This window comes from Photinus pyralis, unplaced genomic scaffold, assembly GCF_008802855.1.
Source record: "Photinus pyralis isolate 1611_PpyrPB1 unplaced genomic scaffold, Ppyr1.3 Ppyr1.4_LG2, whole genome shotgun sequence".
Lineage (NCBI taxonomy): Eukaryota > Metazoa > Arthropoda > Insecta > Coleoptera > Lampyridae > Photinus > Photinus pyralis.
This window is the reverse complement of record NW_022170403.1, coordinates 25,413,020-25,432,986: the sequence shown is the minus strand read 5'-3', so window position 1 is coordinate 25,432,986 and position 19,967 is coordinate 25,413,020. Positions and strand designations below refer to the sequence as shown.

At 37.6% G+C, this 19,967-nt stretch overlaps 1 protein-coding gene across 1 annotated transcript in view; it reads left to right on the top strand.

The window, feature by feature from the left end:
- The window catches only part of LOC116163343 (protein still life, isoforms C/SIF type 2-like), a 29,978-nt gene extending 13,928 nt beyond the window's left edge, over window positions 1–16,050 (top strand). The window contains 12 exon segments of the mRNA XM_031477229.1: window positions 37–264; window positions 8,335–8,521; window positions 8,576–8,842; window positions 8,890–9,176; window positions 9,228–9,422; window positions 9,475–9,583; window positions 9,631–10,106; window positions 10,151–10,338; window positions 12,363–12,703; window positions 12,756–12,885; window positions 12,952–13,055; window positions 14,409–16,050. Coding sequence (XP_031333089.1) covers window positions 37–264; window positions 8,335–8,521; window positions 8,576–8,842; window positions 8,890–9,176; window positions 9,228–9,422; window positions 9,475–9,583; window positions 9,631–10,106; window positions 10,151–10,338; window positions 12,363–12,703; window positions 12,756–12,885; window positions 12,952–13,055; window positions 14,409–14,572 — 2,676 coding nt within the window. The 3' untranslated portion in view covers window positions 14,573–16,050.
- The last annotated feature ends 3,917 nt before the right edge of the window (window positions 16,051–19,967 follow it).

Genomic DNA, 19,967 nt, shown 5'->3' with positions numbered 1-19,967 from the left:
TGGCCTGTTGCTAATAATCGATGACTCTATTTTTAGATGAACTCTCGAGAAGAAGCTGAGAAAACTATCAAAGTTACGGTGCCCGATTCGGTGACTGTGACTGTATACGTTAGAGAAGGTATGTCGGTGGAGGAGTTTCTAACTAGTGCCTGTACGAGAAAAAGTCTCAACCCAACCGAACACTTCGTAAGGGTGAAAAAACGAAGAGAAATGGAGGATCATAATTATTTTGTGCCGCATCGTAGTGATCTGATCGAAACTTACGTAAGCAGATTTTTTCTTACTTCTTTCCTTATTTGTCAGTTCAGTAGAAGTTGAAGATGAAAAAAATTATATCTATGGAGCGCATTTTAACGAGCAGAATACCAGTTGTGGATGCTGAGGTGAAATTGTTAATTTGGTTGATGAACTCTGAACGAATTAAAATTTCTAGAGAGGTTTTCTCTCGGGTTTTCTTTACATTTGTTTTCCACTTAGTCTCGCATATGATTAAACATATATGGTTCTGAGTATTTCAATTGCTAATTTGGCATATTGACTTAATTAAATGCATCTATGAAATGTTGAGAATTTATAAAAACTAATTATCGGAGTGTATTTGTTAGAAATTTTAAATACGAACAAAATATGCCTACGCCAAAAATCCACTGAAACTCGTAATTAACCACCACAACACGGATTTGGGGTGGTTGAGGTTATTAATTCGAGGTTCTAAGCTGGAACTCCCCAAATACCTAGGTGAAATGTATTTAGACTTGAAATAAACTAAACGTTGGTAATTTTTTGGTAACTCGTTGGTCGCTCCGGTCTCTTCCAGTCTCCTTTCACGTTTACAATTTCTTCTTCATGTTGGACAGTCCAAACTGCATGCGTTTTAGTAACTTTTTTTAACCTGTTAGGGCTATTTGTTACTTGCCATTAGTTCAATAGCTCTTACCGTTGGTTATCTCGGCGATTTTTAAGAACTTCCTGGATTTCCATCCTTCATTTCTGCTGTTCATTTTCTACCTCCTTTTCCTCGATTTTGCCTTCGGGTCTCCTGTTCTTCCCTTAGTTTAGTTTCTTGTTGTTCTCTTCTGGATTCTCCCATCCTCTTATCCAACCCCCTTGGTTCACCTCTATCCCCTGCAGCTGCCATTGTTAGGCTTTTTTTACTTGTTGTTGGTTGTGCTGAGTTACCCCCCCCCCCCCGTTTCCCATTTTCTTTCTGAATTTTGTGGCACCCAAAAATATCTTGACTTTCTTGGGACATCATCTTGTTACCTTCTTGAAAGGCTCCTTGTGGTATAACAGTAGGATTACGTTGGCGCTACTTTCACTCAAACACGCCGCATAAACGGCCAGCTAGCACAGGACTGGAAAATTGAAAGGCTTGAGATCTTCTAGAGCGGTCGCTTCGTTTACGGTATATAATTTTCGGTCCTTCCTTATAACTTACTATAGGGTTGAGCGCCACCCAGTTTCGTTGAATACTTTACTTTCGATGTACAAAACTGGGAAGATGCAAGGGAAATAACAATGGAATCAAATTAACCAAAGAAATACTGGTTTATTCGTCAGAGATAGAACAGCTGAGTCAGAGATAGAAGCGTGCCGAACGAAAAGGGTGTCGGAAAGGGAATGAAAACAAGTTCCCAATCCCTGCGCATCAAATTTGCATGGATAAGTTTGCATCGATAGCTGGAGCCCTCTATCAAACTGTTTTAGATGTTACGGGGGTTCTCCAACAAGTAATAATACCGTGAACAATAATGAGTTCTTCGTAATGGAAAAAATAAATCGCAACACCCCCTCTCTCCTCCTACGGGAGGGAAACTGCAAAAGTTTTTCGACGATCGAGAAATAAAAACACAAAAATTGAAATCCTGAAAACCAACCAATGTATCGTCCACCCTTGCTCAACACCACAGGAAAAGGGTAAAACAAATCGAAAAATTTCCCCTCTCCCCTCCTCCTTCCCCCGCCTATATTTTCACAGTTCACAAGAAACCATTTCCCTAAATAACTCTACACAAACCCAACATCATGGTATTTAGAAATTCGACCAGCCTAAAAAAAGAAAAACAACACAGTAGTATGGTAAAATAGAGAAAGCCTTTAAAAAACAAAAAGAAAACAGAACACAGAAAATAAGAAGAAAAAGAGGAAAAAAATTCCCAAGCCGATGTTGTTGCTGCGATCCGGAGGCCATCCTCTGTGCCCAACCAACCACCCGAAGAATAAGAAGAAGAAAAAAAAATGGAACATTAATAAATATTCCAAGTTAAATCCCAGAAAAAGAATACACCAAAATCTATGAGGCGGAACTGTCAATAAACGAACAATCCGGCGAAAACAAACGTCTAGCCATGGTCATCGGGTTCACGAGATCTTGGATATGCTTTTCCCCTAGAATTTTTTAACTTGTAGGTTAAATTATTACGGTTAACCGTAGTGGGTCCTAAGAATTTGGGAGCTAAATTCGTACCTTAATCATTAGTGACATGGGAAAGGCCGCTCCTCAAGCCCTGCACCTCAATCAAAAATGTATTTTTGAAAGCTCAACATAATCGAAGAGATAAAACTGTTCATTGCAACCCCATTAACCTTTTTTAGTACACTCAATAGGACCGAGACTTAAAAACTACCATCTAAAACATTTCGTGACATTTTATTCAACAAAATTATTCCTTTCTGTACGGTTTCTCATGACACATGGTCAAACAACAATTGCCACAATAATCCACCAAAAATAATATCATAAAATTTTATTTAGACTATTTAGAGGAAGTTTACTCAGATTGAACTTTTTGAATTTACGTTCCAAAGCTCTAAGTTTTAGGATTGTGTCAGTGACGTATTTTCGGATCGGCTAGAAACTGAGATTTCAAGGTTTTATTTTCCTTTCAAATGATTTTAATTTCGTTGGAAAAATTGCAGAAATCGACGAACTTAGTTCTTTCATCCTGAAATAAAGTGGAACCGTAATTAATACCTACTACAATCTGTGTTGTGGATTTTTGAACAGTTAAGTGTAAAATAAGTACAGTATGACGTTTTTTCGTTATAACTTAGCAGTTACAGAGTTTAAGGTACTAAATGAACAAAGAAATTGTGCAAATGCAAATGCATCCTTTGCTGAATTATAAACATGAATTGATAATAGGCTTTTAGATTAGCGTTTAATTAACGTAGTCGCCCTCTGTCCCTAATTAGAACAAATAAGGAATTTGCGAAAAGTGGTTTCTCCATTTTCAATATTGGATGGAGACGGCATCCCTTGTAAGGCCATTAAACTGTTTGTTCGACTTTGTTTTAATTAAACCTTCGTTTGGCGCAAATCAGAATCTAACAATCATTGCCATTCGTTTGATCCGAAAGTTTAGTGTGCAGGTGGACGAAATGCGACGAATTCACCTTTTTCGGGTGGCGAGCGGATGGTTGATTCCCTTGTATATCCAATTAAATTTGGCCTCTAATAAACCCACATAAGCGGAAAGTTATTTCGGTTTCAACTAGAAATAGTGTGGACAGTTTTATCATGATTATACACCGTGAAAATCTTTGAAGAAGATTCAAGTAATTGCGCAACAATCATTTCTATCCGTGATTCCCTTGATACGTATTGCTTTTGTTATAATGACTCCAGATTAATCACAAAACCTTATCAGTTAAGTTAACGGATGAAAGTTCCCTTGTTTTAAAATTAATACCTAATTTAATAAATATTGCTGTCCCGCCACCGCGGTCGGAATGTAGCTGGCGAGGTTGTAATAGTCTAGTTTTATACTGAGGGCTTCTTCTTGTTTTAACCAAGTTTCGGTTAGGCAGACAACCTATGGTAGATCTAAATTATGCAGAAAAACATTAAAAGGTTTATTTTATGGCGGATACTCCGGATATTTAAGTTTAACACACGAATTCTCCTTTAGGACCATGTTTGTGGCGGCATGTCTCTGGTCATTTCGCTGTTTCGGTGCCCTTGCGCGGGTGAAAAAACCTTGTCACGTAAGTACCTGGAGCCCATAGTTCTGGTTTCATGACATCATTAATGTTGTGTATATCAATTGTGATCTTGAAGGACGAGTAGTTCTCAGGGTGCTTCGAGGTGAGTTGTTCACATGTAGCTTCAGGGCAGATCTTCTTCATAAACTTCTTTTAGTGGATGGGTCCAAACGGCTAAAAAATTTTGGCTTTTATCTCCTGTATGCCACTGGAGCAGCAACCGATCAGTTTTGGGTTCTTTCCTTTTGGTTTTTTTTACGACTGTTGTCCAGGGTTGCTCCTTAGCTTGAGTATCCCCTTCATTATCTGGTGCTTTCATAGGAACATCTATTTTGCGTTTGCGTAGTTCCTCGCTGGGTGTATGTTTTTGTGTGTGTACTTTAGTGCTGGCAACTTCCGTTTTGCGGTCGTCTGTTTTCTTGGTTTATTCGTCAGAGATAGAACAGCTGAGTCAGAGATAGAAGCGTGCCGAACGAAAAGGGTATCGGAAAGGGAATGAAAACAAGTTCCCAATCCCTGCGCATCAAATTTGCGTGGATAAGTTAGCATCGATAGCTGGAGCCCTCTATCAAACTGTTTTAGATGTTACGGGGGTTCTCCAACAAGTAATAATACCGTGAACAATAATGAGTTCTTCGTAATGGAAAAAATAAATCGCAACACCCCCTCTCTCCTCCTACGGGAGGGAAACTGCAAAAGTTTTTCGACGATCGAGAAATAAAAACACAAAAATTGAAATCCTGAAAACCAACCAATGTATCGTCCACCCTTGCTCAACACCACAGGAAAAGGGTAAAACAAATCGAAAAATTTCCCCTCTCCCCTCCTCCTTCCCCCGCCTATATTTTCACAGTTCACAAGAAACCATTTCCCTAAATAACTCTACACAAACCCAACATCATGGTATTTAGAAATTCGACCAGCCTAAAAAAAGAAAAACAACACAGTAGTATGGTAAAATAGAGAAAGCCTTTAAAAAACAAAAAGAAAACAGAACACAGAAAATAAGAAGAAAAAGAGGAAAAAAATTCCCAAGCCGATGTTGTTGCTGCGATCCGGAGGCCATCCTCTGTGCCCAACCAACCACCCGAAGAATAAGAAGAAGAAAAAAAAATGGAACATTAATAAATATTCCAAGTTAAATCCCAGAAAAAGAATACACCAAAATCTATGAGGCGGAACTGTCAATAAACGAACAATCCGGCGAAAACAAACGTCTAGCCATGGTCATCGGGTTCAATGTAAGGTTCGAGATCTTGGATATGCCAAGAGCCAGCAGATTTTCCCCTAGAATTTTTTAACTTGTAGGTTAAATACCCAATATTACGGTTAACCGTAGTGGGTCCTAAGAATTTGGGAGCTAAATTCGTAGAATAATCCTTAATCATTAGTGACATGGGAAAGGCCGCTCCTCAAGCCCTGCACCTCAATCAAAAATGTATTTTTGAAAGCTCAACATAATCGAAGAGATAAAACTGTTCATTGCAACCCCATTAACCTTTTTTAGTACACTCAATAGGACCGAGACTTAAAAACTACCATCTAAAACATTTCGTGACATTTTATTCAACAAAATTATTCCTTTCTGTACGGTTTCTCATGACACATGGTCAAACAACAATTGCCACAATAATCCACCAAAAATAATATCATAAAATTATTATTTAGACTATTTAGAGGAAGTTTACTCAGATTGAACTTTTTGAATTTTACGTTCCAAAGCTCTAAGTTTTAGGATTGTGTCAGTGACGTATTTTCGGATCGGCTCGTGGTTTTACATATCCATCTCCAAAGAAACTGAAATCTCTTCACACTTTTTCAATTCGATTTCAAGGTTTTATTTTCCTTTCAAATGATTTTAATTTCGTTGGAAAAATTGCAGAAATCGACGAACTTAGTTCTTTCATCCTGAAATAAAGTGGAACCGTAATTAATACCTACTACAATCTGTGTTGTGGATTTTTGAACACATGAAGTTCGTGAAGTGTAAAATAAGTATTAGAATACCGTTCTTTTTCTGTTGTTCTATAGTCGCCGCGTATGACGTTTTTTCTTACCCAGTTACAAAAGCGCCTAACTTAGCAGTTACAGAGTTTAAGGTACTAAATGAACAAAGAAATTGTGCAAATGCAAATGCGTCGATCCTTTGCGTGAATTATAAACTCTGTAATTGGTCCTATAATAGGCTTTTAGAAGAGCGTTTAATTAACGTGGCGCAGTCGCCCTCTGTCCCTAATTAGAACAAATAAGGAATTAAACATGCGAAAAGTGGTTTCTCCATTTTCAATATTGGATGGAGACGGCATCCCTTGTAAGGCCATTAAACTGATTTGTTCGACTTTGTTTTAATTAAACCTTCGTTTGGCGCAAATCAGAATCTAACAATCATTGCCATTCGTTTGATCCGAAAGTTTAGTGTGCAGGTGGACGAAATGCGACGTCGAATTCACCATTTTGTTGTATATTAATGGCGGGTCCGCGAGCGGAAATTATTTCGGTCAAATCTAACTTGAAACAGGACAGAGGTTATATTAATTGAGTTAACCCGAGAAAGGCGATTGTAAAGTAGGCGTCCAATTAAATTTGTGCCTCTAATGTCCTGAAACGTTTCTAAATTGGCACATTGTCTAGCTCGTGACATTTTTCCGGTATGTGTACGTTTATATTCTATAGAGATGGTGGTTAGTCATCCCTAAGGATGGTTTAAAGTTTTGCTCTCTCGCTCAAATGTTTCTTTTGTCGTTTTTGGAAAGTAGAAATGGCCCATCTTAAATCTAATTCCATTTTCTACCGCAACTTTCCAATCCCAGTGGAGAGAAAGAGCGTTTTAAACTTGTTCGTACAGGAGTTGATGATTTTCGAACGCATGTTCTGCTATGTAATTTTTATTTCCTAAGAGTCTTGCTGTGAAAATATTTTCTCGATAGCATTAAGTAATTGCTTCAGCAATCGTCATGCCAATTCTAGACACCGAAATGAGGAAATGAATTCTTTAAAATAAATTTTAATTAATCTTCGTGACCATGAACGATTTCTAAAGTTAGAAAACGTATGTCAAATTATAACAGAGAGTCAACATTTCACACATTTTCTTCAGTGTTGGTCGATGACTTTCCAGATTAACTCAAATTTTATGGTGAAGGTTTTGGATAAAGTTGGTTACCCTAACCCCCGATTTTGAGCTTTATCACCATGGACTTCAAACGACATAATTTATTTCTTTTCTTGCCTGATAAAGTCTTTCAAAGGAACTTTTAAGTGCGTTTGTTTTGTCAGTCTTAGGCCAAATGTCAAAATAATCCAGTGGTGGTTCTTTTGACATAATAAAGAATCATATTGTGCCTTACATAGTTGTATTCATAATAAAAAATGCTACAAAATACAGTATGTATTTTTTGTACGGGCCATATAAAAATGTGATGTTGATCATGGTATCTCAAGCACAAACAAAGTACCACCTTGTAAGACTTAAAAAGGTCCTAAAAGTTGAACATGAAAATGAAGAAATCCGAACACATTAAAAACGCTGACATTAAAGCATTTTTGGGGTAATTTTACTGAATCAAGCTTCCTGGACAGGAATTTTATACCTCGGTTCACCGGAAGAGTGTCCCCGAAGAGTGTAAATCCAAGAAGTCGAAATTCCCCAACAAGTTTCTTGTCTGGCAAGCATCAATCTGCACTTTTGGACTGACAAGCACTTTCGTTACTTCTGGGAGCATGGACCAACAAATTTACCAGAAGGAGTGCCTACGGGAGAGACTACTACCTTTTCTGGAGCAGCATGAGGTAGATTGCCTACTCTGGCCGAACTTGGCACGATGCCACTACTCTAATTATTTCACCAAACAGTGATACCGCGAAAATGGCGTTACAGTGAATCCCAAGGAGATGAATCCGACCAACACTCCGCAACTAAGGCCAATTGAGGAATATTGGTCGCAATTGTGAAACACATACTGAGGAAAAAAAGGTGGAACTGCAATTGAACTGAAGGATTTTAAGAGCAAATGGAATTTGGCATCCAAACAGTGGGAACAGGGCTTGAAGATGTCCGAAAAAAGTGCGAACAATGGCCTGCTTCATTGAACTATGAAAAATAATATGTCCCAACCCGATTTTCAAACAGGGTTAGAAAAAAAGTCCTTAAGTATGAAAACATCATTGTACTAAGCGCTAAAACTGTTAAGAAATATGACAAAATGGTACCTATAGAAGAAAAATTTTCGTTCCAACAATATGTCATTGAATAATTAAAAACATAAATTTATAAATAGGTAACATCTTCATCTATAGCTGATTGAATGAGACAATTGGCCACTACGATATTTCATTAACCATTTTTTTTAGTTACACACACATGAAATCGTGGAAGTTTGCGCAAAGATCCTTTACCAAGTGGAACTCTCTCGAAACACCTTGGAACAAATGTGGGGATTTAGCGTGGAAGCCGAGCTGGTAGAAAATGCCGACCGCCAAGATGAGTTGTGTTGCTACGTCAGTAGGGTGGAGGATAAGAGCGTCGCAATGCAAAATGGTGAGCAGTATTTCTTTCCTTTTTTTTCGTGTGCGTAAACTTTCACATTCATAGGTATTATAAAAGGTGACGAAATTATGGTGATTAACGGGGCGATTGTATCCGATCTGGACATGATGTACCTGGAGAGCGTGTTACAAGAGGAACTCGCGTTGTGTATGATGATGAGGTCTTCCAGAACAGAACCGCCGGAGCTTGTTGGAATTTTACGCACAACGGATGATACTATCGAAAGTTTAGTTTGTCCACCACCGCCTTCGGAACCGCAAGTGATCAGTGAAGAGATGATATCAGGTTTGATCGTCCCTGCGCCCGGTTGGAGTAAGTAAATCACTTTTCTTGACATTTTCATTGATTTATCCGCGCAGGCAAGGAACGCTATGCCACCGAAACGGAAAACACGTTGACCACTTCTGGTACTTCCGCCGACATGAAATTTAGCTCTAGAACAAACTCGTTTGAAATAGAAAACTTATTGAAATCTGCAGAACAAGTAACCGGCTTCTGTAGATCGCCTGCCGAAACACGAAAATCTAGTCCTACCGGCAGTATTGTTAGTAATACGTCACAACCGCCTTCAAGACAACTTAGCGACGTGGAAAAGTTACGAAAAGTAATTTTGGAGTTAATCGATACAGAACGAACTTACGTTAAAGTAAGACTTTAACTTGGTACTTTGAACTGTCTTGTATCTCTGTAATTCTAGCATTTGAACAATTTATTAGAAAATTACTTAGAGCCGTTGAAGCGAGAAACCTTCCTATCGAATGCTGAAATTAACGCTCTCTTTGGAAACATACAAGAGATCGTCACATTTCAAAGGCAGTTCCTACAAAACTTAGATGAGGCTTTGGAGATGGAGCCCGACTTCAATAAATTCGAGTTTCCTTCGCAATTTAAGGTAATATCTCTATTTAACATGTGTAGCTAGTTTTTTCATTGGTGTTTCGTAGAACATTTTATTTTCGATCGGAAGTGCATTCTTATACTACGTCAACCACTTCAAACTATATAGTTCTTTTTGTGCGAGTCACAGTAAGGCCCAAAAGGTTCTGCATCCAAGTAAGTGTAGGCAGACGTTGACGTCCTCGCCTAACATTCCGTTACAGATGAAGGGAATCAAGCGCTACAAGAATTTCTTTCCGCACGCAATCCTAGGCAGCAGCACTCCTCCACGCTCGAGTCGTACCTAATAAAGCCCATTCAACGAATACTAAAATACCCCCTGCTCCTCCAGCAGCTGCGTAACTTAACGGATACATCAACCGACGAACATCAACACTTGGTCGAAGCTTTGAAGGGAATGGAAAAGGTTGCCGAGCACATTAACGAAATGCAGAGGATCCACGAAGAATACGGCGCCATTTTTGACCACCTATTCAGGCAACACCAGAAATCGTGCAAGCAGCCGATCGACCTATCTCCTGGCGACCTTCTGTATTACGGTGGCGTCGAGTGGCTCAACATATCCGATTTCTTAGGGAAAATTAAGAAGGGCCTCGAATTACATGCGATGTGCTTCGTTTTTAAATCGGCCGTTGTGTTCTTATGCAAAGAGAGACTAAGACAGAAAAAGAAGCTAATGGTAAGTCGACACAGTTTAATCATCTCTTTTCATCTCTCTTTCAGGGTGGTTCAAGTAAGAGTAACGCTTCTGAGGTGGAAATTATAAGGTATCAAGTTTTGATACCTGTTACGGAAGTTCAAGTGCGGGCGTCATCCGCTAAGGATATGGATTCACACTTTTTATGGGAGCTTATTCATTTAAGAAGTCAATTACAAAGACGACCAGAAAAAGTATACGTACTTTCTAATAGGTAAGATTTTGTTTCTTTTGCCTTGGCTTGGCTTGGCTTGACTTGGCTTGTCATCCTCTCCCATCAGTATAGTCCTTCATTGAATTATGCAGTTAGTGATGTACAACTGACATTTGGATGTTTAAACTCATAATAATAATCAGGCAAAAATAATAATCTACGACATGATACGTACCTACATAAAATAATATATTATGATAGAATGAACTGAAGGATCCAGCTAAGGTAGACCATTTTCGATTACACATTTACGCGAGAGTGAGACATCTATCTGGATCATTAAAGGGTTTGAATAAACACAAGATTTACATGAAGTAACACAGACAAAATCCGGACAAAAAACACAAATCGCGACAGAGAACAAACGTATTCATCTTAGCGCACTACGCCTTTTTTTACTTTCTCTCTTATTTGGGAGACAAGGAACGTAATTTTACTGCATTGAATTGCATTGGCTGGCCAAAACAAAATTCCTTTCTTATCCCTCATTTGGTCACGTATTTAGATTTGTACACTAAATTCTCTTGGCTCCGTTAACATTTTTCTAGGAAAACACAGCTTTCTACCGTGAAAGCGCATTCTTATCGCTAATAAATTAAATCCTTCTTTTAACAAAAGTAATAAAAGTGCCCAAAAATAAAGGCAAAATTTTGAATTCTTACTTCCCACACCTGTTTTGCCTATCTCTTGCCATCCATTCATTGAAGATGTCCCCAAAAACTCAGTTGCCGACTTTCTATGTATTCTAATACTGCCTGCATTCCCAGTTCTTCTCGTATTTGGTCGTTTCTTAGTCTATCAATTCTTGTAATCCCTTTGATGCGTCTTAGAAACCTTGCACTTGTCCATGCCACTTAGGTTGATGTCCATGTTCATGAACTCACTTGTTAATGGCATCATTTTTATTTTATTTATGTTGTTATTCTCTAGTTCCTGGTTCCATATCACGAAATTATGTTGAGTCTGCATCAGTGTCATTACTATGTCATCTTCAAAAGCGCATTTCGAAATTAGTACCTACGCTACTCACTTGCCTATATCCTACTACTGCTTTTTTGGTCTTTGTTCCTGATTATGTCGTCCATAAATATATTACATAGTGTAGGTCCGAGTCCTCCTCCTAGTCTTATTCCTTTCGTAGTTGTGAATCTGTCTTGATTCCATGTTTTTCCATATAACATAATTAATTGTATTTCTGTACATATTCTTGTTAAGCCTGGGTTCACTTCCCTCTTAGTCTTAGTTAAACTATCCCATATTTTACCCCTAGGTACTGAATCAAACGCTTTCTCTAAATCTATACATATTTCTTCCCTCTATTACCATTATTTTCGATTAGTTGTTTAATTGTGCAGATATAGTCTATTTTAAATATTAGAAATCAAATTCAAACGAGTTCATTGGATTGGATTGTGAACTCCACTTGTAGAAAATGAATTTTAATCTCTACGGCACTATACTGCATTCATTATAAGAAGGTAGTAGATGGCGCTTTGTTTGAAGATAAACACACACAGGAAAAATATAAAACGGTACCAAATTATTGTAAAGTAGAAATATTCCGCACTGTGAAGAGAAATAAATCTTTGACAATAACAACTAATGACACTTCGGCAGTTTAGTTGGCAACATAAACTACCACCTTACAAAATTCACCAGTCGTTTTATGTTTCATTGTAATATTGACTCGTGTTTTAACCAATCACAGTGAAGGTCAAAGCCTCCCTATGTTTTCTACCGCTACCTTCTTAAAATGAATACAGTATAGTAAAAATTTTACTGTAATAACAATTAATTTTTTGCAATAAAATATTAAAACCACGGCTAGCTCAGTAATGAATAAATTCTCAATGACTTTTAGCTTGCGGAAGGTTGGGTCTTTATCTCCACTTATAATTTGAATAATCCTGTAACCTATAACTCATTTTACTTCCACTGTCGCTTTTCCTTCCCTTGACGAATGCCAAATTATAACTAGCATAAGCTTAAAATGCGCTTTTTAATAATAAAATGTTCGGTTTCAGCACTGCAGATTTTAGAAATGCATTTTTGAAAACAATTAGACAAATCATTAGGGAATCCGTTAGAAATATGTCAATACCGGCTACCAAACCAGGATCAGGACCGGGTATTCTTCTAGTGTCAACGCACAAAGGCGAAATGATAAGTAGCCAAACATTGGAACGACCAACAAAGCAGACAATTATTATCCAAGGATCGCATACTTTGGGTAAAGTGAAAAAGTCGAAATCTTCTCAGAGGCATTCGGCGGGTAACATAGATTACGACAATATAAGTCAGGAGGCGGATGAACCACCAAGCGGATCGTTCCGATCTCGTAGTAAAACTGTGGGGGACGTAGCAGGTGAGCAATACCGAAATGTCTGTGAGTAGTTCAGAAGAAGAGTGCATTTTAGATCCGCCTAAACGGCCGGAATCCGAGAAGTGCGATCCTGGTATTAAATCTGAAGGAGAAGACGATTCCCAAACGGGTAGCTCAAAAGGGAAGACGGGTCTAGGTCGAACACCAAACCATTTAACGCTAAGGTAAATATTTTTCTTAGTTCACTTAAATTGTGGCCGTTCCTACTTACATTATAGTCGCCTTCATAGCACAACGTCAACTTTATCGGCCGGTAGTACCGGGAGCCAAGCACGACTAATCCAATCTTCACATCAGCCTGAGAATTATCAACCAATGCAAGTCGAAGAGCTAGGTAAGCAAAATTCGAATACTAAAGTAATCAAGGCCGAAGTACACACGATGAAATCAAAATCTCCAAGTCACTCACCTAAAAAGCGAGATTCGACAAAAAAACATCCTAGTCCGAACCATTCGCGCAAATCAAGCCCAAACACTCGCAGGAGCAGTCCAAAGACTGGACGAAAATCGGAGAGTCCTTCCAAAAACGTGGAAGAGCCAACCGGCGAGTCAGCCCAAAAAAGCCCCAAAAAAATCAAGTCTTCTTTAAAACAGTCTTCGAAATCTTTAAGTATTGAAAACCCGACGTGTGTCGAGTGTTACTTATCGGGTAAAGTCGAGAAGAGATAATGTACTGATACTTTTTGTGATTTCTCGTAAACAAAACACAATATTCGGACTAATTTGATACGGGTAATGCTTATTTTTTTCTTTTGCTTTGCTTAGGTAGACTTTTGCATTGTAAATTATAATTTGCTTCCGTAGCACTCCTGCTTTTGTAGTTTTAGGGATACTAGATAATAGTTGTAAGTCTCTGTTGGAATTCTACACAAATTTTTACCAAAGCGCGTTATTACTATATGTATTATAGAGATAAACAATTTGGGATGTTACAGTTACTTAAATTTAAAGGACTTTCAGTATTTAAATTTGTTCATTATTTACCATTTGCGAGCCACTAACGCACCATTTTTAGTTTTGGGTCATTTTTCTTGCCTTTTGGTGTCCTGGCTATAATCTTCATCGCAAAATTCATCAGTCCGCAAACTTTTGTTGGCTAGTATTTAAATGTTTGACGGTAATTGCAATACAATGTTTACACAAAAGCCAAATATGTAAAGGCAACATACAGCAGTATTTTCCACTAAAAGGTTTCAATCAGAAATATCCGTTATTACATTTCTTTGTTGCTCTGCTGTGCTCGTCACAGATTTTTTATATAATTTGTCTTAGTATAGTTGCACTACAAAACTATATAGCTGATGATTTTAGATATAATTAAGGCTGTTGTTAATAAAGTAGTAAAAATCATCAGCACATGTATGCACCATTTACAGCCATAGACACACTTTTAGCTTAGTCTAAACGTTCACTTTACTCCATTCTTTCCCCCCAAAATGTAGTACCTAATTCCTGCCTGTTCCCAGGTGCAATGTTTTTCAATTTGTCGTTTTCAGCCATATTTCTAGTTTCTCACTCCTGGTTTTAAGCAGGCGCAAAAAATTAATGGTGGCAAATCTCTTCATTTAACAAGCTTACGTCCGGGTGCACAGATTAAAAATGAAATTGAAAATAATGAGCAAATGCTATATAAATTGAAAGTCCTTTTCTAGTCACAACTAAATTTTTTACAAATTTATTGTTGTAGGGTCGCCTGTGTGGAAACCAAGAGACAGTAGTTTAGAAGCAACCTGTACCACTCTCCCGCGCAAGGGCAAGGAACCCAGCACGTCCGCGCTCAGCGCTTCGCGTAAGTCTCTCGTAGATACAAACAGCGGTCTGGAAATCCACAGTTCATACAATAAGTCATAAACGAGACACCATAGCACAATTTAAAACATCTCTAGTGCCCTTCCTAATCCTCCAGGAGCCAAGATTTTTATCTAGTCAAAACCTATTCCTAGCAATTTTGCCTAAGAAATAATTCGCGTTATCAACATACAATAGAAAATTCGTAGGTATGAAGAAAAATTAATTTATAATTCGTTAAAGCATAAGCGTTTTGGGGTACAAATAGTTATTAGGAACGACTCAGTATTACAAATGATCCGCAATTCTTAAACTCGCTTTAATATTGCTTTTTTTGCACATTGAGATGGTGCCAAAATTGCCTTTTATAAACATTGGCCAAATTTTTTTAAAGCAAAATTGTATGGGTACCTGCACTGCGTCTCGTCTTATTTTTTTAAGGCAAACTTCTTTCAAAACCAATCCAATGCAATCATACAGTAGAAAGAATGGGAAAAAAACTTTTAGAGAGATCATATTATTATTAAATATATAAATTTAGCAAATAGTTGATCCGTACGTAGATTTAATTACATAGATATATGTATTTTTAAAAGAAATACATAATAGTTTTTGATTTACTTACTATATTATTATTGATAGTTTCGTAATAAGTATTTACATGTTAATAATTAATAAAATATGTTATCAATGTGTTCCTTTAATCTATTTCTATCTCTGTTACATTGTTCTATTAAAAGTATAAGAATAGGTAAATTACGCAAATATAAAAGAAAATAATTTAATATTTATGACTGAGAATGTTTATAAATAATTTACGTGGAAGATTCTATGTTAAATGATAGAGAACGTTACCGTAGGATAACATATTGTATTAATTTATGTTGAGCTTTGGTCATCCTGGCCAAAGAGGAAAAAGTTTTTTGATCGCACAACTTATGTTACCTACTACTTATGTGGAGCAAAATCTATTGAAAATATCTTGGTGTCTAAAGGACTGTCGCGTGTGAATGAAAAACACCAAGATGGCTCAAATATAGACGTATAATTGCTGTCGTTACCTAAGTTTCGTACTCATTTTGTGTTCCTTTAGCCATAGTTTGGTATTATTTGCTTACAGGTTTCAATGCAAAGTGAAAAATAAAGGGAATATCGAACTTAGCCTAAGGTAGAGATATGGGTACTTAAAAATGAAAAGAAACATCACTAAACATAACTGTAATAATAAAAATCTGTTTTTTTTTGTATAAGTTCAAATTTCAAAATATCTAATGTCGCAAGTTAGATTTTGCCAGTATTGAAAGAAGTGCCAAAAATCCTACGAAACGAATTAGGTATTTAGAATACTAAGTAAATATATGATAAATAATTTTATGTTACGACACATCATTTAGTTTTTAATCAAATTGATTATCTACTTTATCTGGTTATTAGTAAGTAAGCACTTTCTTGTACTTTCTGTATGTATGTCAAGTCGACATTAATGTGCGTATGTATGAATTTACGGAAATGGAAATTTAAATAAATACTTGAGAAACTTTTTTTCCACCATGTGGATACATAAGGTACTACATGTAACCACGTGATTTTTGCCGCGACTCTATTAGTAAAACACACAGAGGAATTAAATAGTGCTAACCGTGTTGTTAATGAAGAGCTTATTATTTTTTTTGTTCTCAACAGTGCCCCAGGACCTACTACTGTGGAATTTTCCTCTAATGGGTACAGCAGCTGAACTCTACCGTAATCCGGGTGGTGTGAGGATAATACAACTCTCATATTATCTGTTGTGATGCTGTTGCGAATCCAAAATTGGGCACTGTCGCTGGGTAGGTACATTGTCAAGATGGAGAATCCAATTGGTGACGATCTCTAGTCGAAATCGGCGGAACACTTCTGCATAAAATTTTCCAGGACAGTTTGATCAGAAGGTACAAACTTTCTTTGGCGTCGAATAGTGAGCATAGATTTCAGGGGCGATTTGCTCATTGGAGTTCTCTTCATCCTTGGAGACTGATTGGTGCGCCACTCCGCACTCTGTCGCTTGGTTTCAGAATCGTGAATAATGTACGTCTCCGTAGCAGTTTTGTTAAGTTTGACACAGAACTTGATTGAAAACACTGCTCCAAAAGTTACTACATTTTCACTTTCTTACGTTTTCTGCGACAGGTTCAAATACTCACTAAATTCTCGATTTGCTCACTCCAATGTTTCGGAGCCAACTGCTACTGGTTCCCTCGCTTCACTGACACTCTTCACTATTACCATTGAATAAAAACACTATAAGAAGCCTAACGCTTATGGAAGAAAGCGCGACAAATGCGTTGCCCTCTTCGGTAAATAGGAGGAAAGCAAATTCTCATTCTTCTCAGAGGAAATTGACAGTGTTCCCATTATATTCTCAGTTCAAACTCTGTCGCGCTTTATTTCCACGGGGTTAGGCTTCTTATAGTGTTTTTATTCAATGCTATTACTCACTATACTAATCTGCGTGCCCTCTTCTATCCAGAGGAAAACCCATCCCGATTCCTTCCGGACACACCTCATAGGCACAAGTGTAGTTTTACCAAATAACATAATTTTCAGGGTAGGTACATGAAATGGTTGTGGATACAAGGTTCATATTAAATAGTATCACTAGCAGCGATGCCATGGGTTGTTTTCTGGAGTTCGTGTACCTCTGCTAGCTTTTGTTAAAGTACTAATCTCAATCAAAGGGGAAGGGTCAGTGAGTAAAACAATGTTTATTTATTAATCCATCTTAATAATCTCCCTTGAAGGGAAATGCACTACCTATAGTAAATGGGGAAAAGGCACCATGAAATGGATAAAAAAATACGTATTTGAGTTAAATTCAATAAATGTGGGAAATGAGCATTTTATTCCAACTAAAAACTGTTCACGGGTGTTTTTCAAGTTTTGTCCTTCAGACTTCTAATAGTCATTACTCAAAATAATGATGAACACTTTTTCTCTCTTTTTCCACTTAATGATTACAAAGACTTTTGGCAATAGGAACATATTACACAAAGAAATATCCGTAACTTTACTTTTTGTCCTGTATGTCGGCAATTTTTTTCAACATTTATACAACATTTATTGAAAATATTAACAACTCACATTGCATGACATTCGAATTATATGTCACAAAACGATTCATATGAAGAACTGTTGGCGCCTAATTTAAGTATAAAGGCCATAGTCCCCCCCCCCCACCTAATAAAGACTACAAATACATTTGAAAAATGTTTCAGTAAATTCAGAAGTATAAGTCACACTTTTAACCGCTCGGGAGGTCGTCTTGAGCGCTGCGATCTTCGGTGTGATGTAGGTAGTTGAGTCTGATGCGGTTATGATTGGTGGTAGAGTTGACAGAACAGTCGGATCTGCTGTAGATGTATCGATTATTAAATTTTGGTCTGCGGCGTAGAGGCTTCAGAGTTCCCAACCAGAATCTAAACCGCTGGATTCGGGTCAGCTCCGGCCAAAACACGTGCCCTTATGTAATTCTTTTAGAATTGACTTGCGGTAAATAGATGGTATGTAAAAAAATATGAGTAGAATCCGTTGATGCATTTACATCCTGTTGGAGCAATCTCAATTTGTATGCCTTCACACCTTTTTCGGTAATACTCAGAGTGTTAAAAAAACGACAAAACGGATGGCTTGATTATCGTACCCTACTGGAAATCGCAGCCTTGGTTTCCACTGTTCCTGAAACTATTATTAAGCGAACTTTTGGTATTAGGTCCGAACAGCACTCTTTTGGGTGCGTGCATCCTTTCAGCAAGCTGAAGCATCCTTTATCAAGAAACCTTATCCTGGTGGCTTCCAGATTACCAGAAAATACGCTTCAATTGCAAGGAGTTCCGAAAAATGCTTTAGATATGATGCTAATATAATACAACTTACAAGCTGTGTTACAGGTGTTGTTTCATTTTTTCAAGGTAAGTATTTTGGAGCAAGAATATTTTTGGTACGTTCAACTCTTATCGAACTGCCCTATAATTGATTTTATAAGTGAATTTCATAAACAACTTGCATATTAAACGCTTCATAAGGGGTATTTTCAGACTTAGACGAACAAGACCTATAGATATAACATCACTTGGAACCCACAGCAGATTCCAAAATGACTCAAGTGCCAATAATAGGTGCGGGTATGTCATATTGCTGCTTTGGAGGGTCAAAAAGTGAAGAAATTATTCCCAAACATCATGATAAGTAACCCAACGTTTTGTTCAAAGTGATTAAGCATTACCCATTTATGGCGAACCCTTTTAGGAATGTGTAATGCAGCAAACATGAGAAAAGATCAGATGAACGTTGCTATACACTGTCCAAATGCTGTGCAGAAACATGGAAAAGGCCATAAAAAATGACGACCAAGCTTCAAGATATACCGAATATTCATATTTCGAACCTTATGTACTTACATACTCGGTACTGTAGCGATATCTACATTAAACAAAGTTTTAAAGGGTAATACCACAGATTAACTACGGTACTACCACAGATACTCTGCTAATACTAAACCTTTGGCAGCTATGTCTTCCCTGATGTTGTTATTTGACCGATGTGCCCCAATGCAATGTGCCAATAAAATCATTTGACAGTAAATGTTAAAGTAGACGCATCCCTCCCCCCTCCCCCCAAACAGCTTAGTACAGATTGTAGTTGTAGCATACTATGTTTATCGATGTTTAGCGTCTTGGTGATGATTAATGGATAGGGGGCTGTTTACACAAACATTTAAAGGCGGATTGCCACACATTCCAAATCTATGCTTATGCAACATTGCACTTTCCCTTTGTAGGTACATGTACCGTCCCTCGACACTCAATTTTGCAGATATTTCTCTTTCAGACGATTAATTTTGCCTTTGTGAGCACTCTCCCTCGACACTCTGCTCTAGAAGTATGAGGACCGATCACGATAGAGGATCGAGGAGAAGGATTATGGTTCGTAGAAATTAATTACTTTCGTTGAGACCCGTCATTAGAGTACCATGAGTTATATAAATCCAGTTTCTCCCCCCCCCCCCCATGAACTTCGATAAAGGGTAAGAGAGAAGGGCGGTAATTGGTAGGGTAGATGCATGCGTATGTAACACCTGAGAAAATGGAGTCTGTCATTTTTTAAGTACCAGAACTAAGCAAGAAATGCTTCAAGAATCCAAAACGAGATGCTTTTGGTGGGAATGACAGTAGGTTCAAGTTTTCTACTGCACCCTAAGATACGACGAAGAGCCACTGGAAGCGACTTTCCAAAGCTGAATACAGAGTCATGTATTTAAAAGTGTACTCTACATGCCACTGGTTGTTTTTTTTCTCTCCCTTCCGCTGTTTTCAGTTTTTCTTTCGTACCAGAGCAATCTTATTTCGTCAACTTGTTCTAATTTCTTTTACTAAATCGCAATATCTACAGCAAAAACTGTTTTGTAATCAATTGTCGTTTA